The following is a 3,620-nucleotide window of genomic DNA, read 5'->3' as shown; positions in this document are numbered from 1 at the left end:
GTGAGTCGTACTATATATGATTGAACACATAGTGAGCTGTACTGTACATGATTCAACACTTAGTGAGTCGTACTATATATGATTGAACACATAGTGAGCTGTACTGTACATGATTCAACACTTAGTGAGTCGTGTTATACATGATTGAACACTTAGTGAGCTGTACTGCACATGATTGAACACTTAGTGAGTTGTACTGTACATGATTCAACACTTAGTGGGCTGTACTTTACAGGATTCAACACTTAGTGTACCATACTGTACAGGATTCAACATATATTTATTCATGCTGTGCCTGATTTAACACACAGTGAGCTGTGCTGATTGAACACATCAGCCATACAGCTAATGGCTCACTAATAAATTAGTAGAAAAAATGAAGAATAATTTGTGATTGATAAACATATTACTGAACATCCTGTATTTTTCAAAAAGTCTTGACTTTACTAATAAATTCTACAACTCTCTGTTGGTAGAACACAAGTATTTTTATTTCCTAAAAGTCTACATGTCTACTAATGCACCTATTTTGACTGCATGTATGAAAATGTAAATATATAATTCATTTTCAGTTCAAACAATTTGTCATCATCAGGTGTAACAGTTAGCTATATATAAATACTGAGGTGATTCTCATGCTAGAGCAAAATAACAGTGAAAATTAAAACTTAGCCAAATATATATATATATATATATTTAGCATAGATTATGTCTGTTATTCATAATGTTAACTTTGAACAGTGATAAATAAAAAGATCATAGGATAAAACAAAATTACTCCATTTACTTTTATTCAATAGTTTTCTCTTTTTATTATCATAAAATCTGAGAACAAGGTCTTGAGCTGAAGATTGTCGTATAAACCAGCAAGCTACTTCAGCCCAAAATAATATAAAGTGAAATTTGCTGCAATGAAAGAAAATTTATGCATTTTCATTTTTCATATACAATTGTATAAACAGTAGTTTTATTGTGTTAAATTTTTAGTTTAAGAAAAGTATGTTCATTCAATTTGTAGACCATTTTATCATTATTTTTTTCAAAATTATTCACTCATTAACATAAATGTTTGAAGTATTTTTCCACGGACACCATCTAAAGTTCTTATTTTATTTTTTTTACAACTTATAAATGTTTTTGAATGGCCAGGTGGTTAGGGAACAAGTCGCAATCAGCGGGTCACGGGTTCGAATCCCCGTCCCACCAAACATGCTCGCCCTTTCAGCCATGGCGACGTTATAATGTGATGGTCAATCCCACTATTCGTTGGTAAAAGAGTAGCCCAAGAGTTGGCGGTGGGTGGTGATGACTAGCAGCCTTCCCTCTAGGCTTACACTACTAAATTAGGGATGGCTAGTGCAGATAGCCCTTCCTAATTGCGCGAAATTAGGAAAACAAAACAAACAAAATGTTTTGGAGGAAATGCATTGCATTGTACTTACTAACAAGTTTGTATTGGAATTAAAGTTACTGGAAATTAGGAATCTGGTAATATAATACTTACCCCTTTGATTATTAACTGAGAAATATATATATATTTAATATTGTAATCTTGGAATATTAGATACATAATCAGCTGCATATAAATAAATTTCCCATATAGACATTTAGAGGTGTTAAGAATTTTGTAGAGATAATCAAATTCAAAATTATTCTACTAAGCATTACAAGTGTACCAAACCTTGTTGTTTTTTTTCTGCAAATAAAATATAAATAAACAATCATATGAAGACTAGTTACAATGTTTGCGATAAGTATAATAATCTAAAAATCAGCATGAAAAAAACCCATATACTAAATTTAGTTGTGTGTATTTGTTGTTTTTCCCCAACAAATTTGAAACTCAAAGTTCTTGCAAAGTTCCTTAGCTTTGAAATAATGTTTTTCCCATATGACTTCTAATTTCTTGAGTTTAAATTTAGTTTATTTTTTCCTAGAAGTTGTAACTTCTAATACACTAGTTTTTCATGATATTATTTAATTATAGATTAATTCTGTTAATTAATTAATTCCACATGCACCAAACAAGTTGTAAACAAATTTCTCCACTCATTTGACTAATGAAGCAAATTGTGCATGAATTTTACATCTTTATTAGATATTTTTATGTTATTTTGTTTCTTGAATCTGGTTGTTATATTTTCTCAATTGTTTCTGCCTTTTGAAAAATTTTTTAAAATTATTTATCATAATTTTGGAAAAACATTGACCATACTTGTCAGGTGGAATGTCTTGAATGATAAAAGTATTGGTTTGACTTGGAATATTTTGTTATGAAAGATTTTTTTTTTTAACTTCATACTGAATATTAGTCTTTTGAACCTGTCCATTCATGTCTAGTGTCTTAGATACTGAAATTTATTGTTATTCATTTCATCCAAAAACTGAACATTTTTTGTAAAAGTGAGTGAAGTTAATTCTAAACCCTAAAATTATATTTATGTAACATTAACAAGTGTATAAAGCTGCAAGGTCTCAAAGGAATTGTTCACATAAGAGTAGTATGCTAAAAAATGCTTTTGGAGAAATCATTTTCTGTTTTCTTTATTTTTAGGCTGATAAAGATAAAGACAAACGTATAAGCCAAAAAGAGTTTTTAGACTTGACACAACAGCAAGACTTTGAAGAAGATGAAGGATGGAAGGTGAAAAATAACTAAAATCGCTACTCTATAAAGATTTTAAAGCAGTGTGACAAATCTTGATTATAAGCTTAATGATACAGTTTTATTTATGTTGAAAATGATAATAACTTTGTTAAAAAAAATAAACTTTCTAATTTTATCTCATCAGACATGTGTTTAAGTAGGAAACGTTAAATATTTAAAATATGTTGAATTTCATGTTTAACTGTGGACATGTATGAGACTGTCTATACTGTTGTCATTAAATATTTATATTATGAATAGAGTAAACATTGTATGGTTAGGTTACAGGCTATGGTAGAGTTTGAATTGTGGAAAAATTCACTTGCCAAAAGAGATTCAATTTGAAAGTTGACTCACACATTTGCAGTATCTATCACTAGGAATTTTCTCACCTGTTGTGCTCAGTACTTTAAACCCATGCTGTTGTCACTTCACATTTTCACAACAGTTACAAGTTTTATATAACAGTAACTTGCATGAAGACCTAAACAGATATTTTTTGTTAATGAATAAAAGTAATGATTCTTAATTACTTAACACCAATTATCTTTTATAAGCATTTTTTTGTTCGTAGTTACTAACTTTTTCCAACCATACAACTTGCATTTGGGCAACAATTGTTGAGAGTATTGATTATAATTGACTAATATTTGTTCAAGCCATTATCATTGGAACTTTTATCTGGTTTCAATTTTGTTAGATTTATTCTTGTAGAAATCAGTCAAACTAATCACAAATGCTGATTTTGTTCAATCAGATTAAATGTTGAACTTCATTTTGTGGTTTTTAACCCTTTCGAGACAGGTCACGGGTGAAAAGCTATGTCATCTCATTTGTTGACTCGCATTTAATACTTTATTGTACTACCATTTCATGAATGTATATATCAATAAGTTTGGTATCAAACTGTAGATTTTAATTCAAATTTAGTACTATACATTACTCAATTTCTTAATTTATAAGTAAATACAAT

At 29.2% G+C, this 3,620-nt stretch overlaps 1 protein-coding gene across 5 annotated transcripts in view; it reads left to right on the top strand.

The window, feature by feature from the left end:
- Positions 1-3,620, top strand: part of LOC106464494 (nucleobindin-2-like) — a 42,971-nt gene that overhangs the window by 32,679 nt on the left and 6,672 nt on the right. For all 5 annotated transcript variants that reach the window (XM_013924638.2, XM_022392223.1, XM_022392221.1 and 2 more), the window contains one exon: positions 2,555-2,644. In XM_013924638.2, the coding sequence (XP_013780092.1) occupies positions 2,555-2,644 (90 nt within the window). The remainder of the gene's footprint in view (positions 1-2,554; positions 2,645-3,620) is intronic.

Source organism: Limulus polyphemus, unplaced genomic scaffold (assembly GCF_000517525.1).
Source record: "Limulus polyphemus unplaced genomic scaffold, Limulus_polyphemus-2.1.2 Scaffold1666, whole genome shotgun sequence".
In the NCBI taxonomy this organism is placed as follows: Eukaryota; Metazoa; Arthropoda; class Merostomata; order Xiphosura; family Limulidae; genus Limulus; species Limulus polyphemus.
The sequence above is the reverse complement of the archived record's forward strand: the minus strand, read 5'-3'. Positions and strand labels throughout refer to the sequence as shown.